The sequence below is a fragment of the Myotis brandtii genome, unplaced genomic scaffold, assembly GCF_000412655.1.
Source record: "Myotis brandtii unplaced genomic scaffold, ASM41265v1 scaffold139, whole genome shotgun sequence".
Lineage (NCBI taxonomy): Eukaryota > Metazoa > Chordata > Mammalia > Chiroptera > Vespertilionidae > Myotis > Myotis brandtii.
Window position 1 is genome coordinate 246241 of NW_005354965.1, and position 444 is coordinate 246684.

At 55.4% G+C, this 444-nt stretch overlaps 1 protein-coding gene across 1 annotated transcript in view; it reads right to left on the reverse strand.

Moving 5' to 3' along the window:
• Nucleotides 1-444, reverse strand: part of TIAM1 (T-cell lymphoma invasion and metastasis 1) — a 92589-nt gene that overhangs the window by 83728 nt on the left and 8417 nt on the right. The window contains exon 4 of the mRNA XM_014535194.1: nucleotides 228-440. Coding sequence (XP_014390680.1) covers nucleotides 228-440 — 213 coding nt within the window. The remainder of the gene's footprint in view (nucleotides 1-227; nucleotides 441-444) is intronic.

Genomic DNA, 444 nt, shown 5'->3' on the forward strand with positions numbered 1-444 from the left:
CCTGGGAATCTTTTTAAAATCCTGATTTCTGGGCCTCATCCTCCGGAAATTCTGTTTCCTCGTGATGGGGTGGGGCCACAACATTAGTAACACAGAAACAGAATTTCCGGAGGATGAGGCCCAGAAATCAGGATTTTAAGAAGATTCCCAGGTGACTCTCATGTGCAGCCGAGGTTGAGAGCCGCGGGTCTAGAGGGAGCGTGTGAGTCTGGAGGGAGAGCCATCACCTGGTCCAGGATGGTCTTCTTCTTCTTGGAGTCGGTGACGGAGGACAGCTGCATCTCGCCCATTTTCTTCATCTTCTCGTCCATGTCGATCTTCTGCTCCAGCTTCTTGATCTCCGACTTGAGGAGGCGGAGCGTGTCCTCCTTGTGGTGGTGCCGGGCGACGGCGGCCGAGCAGGCGGAGTGGATGGCGGTGATCCAGTTCTCCAGCTCCGTCTGG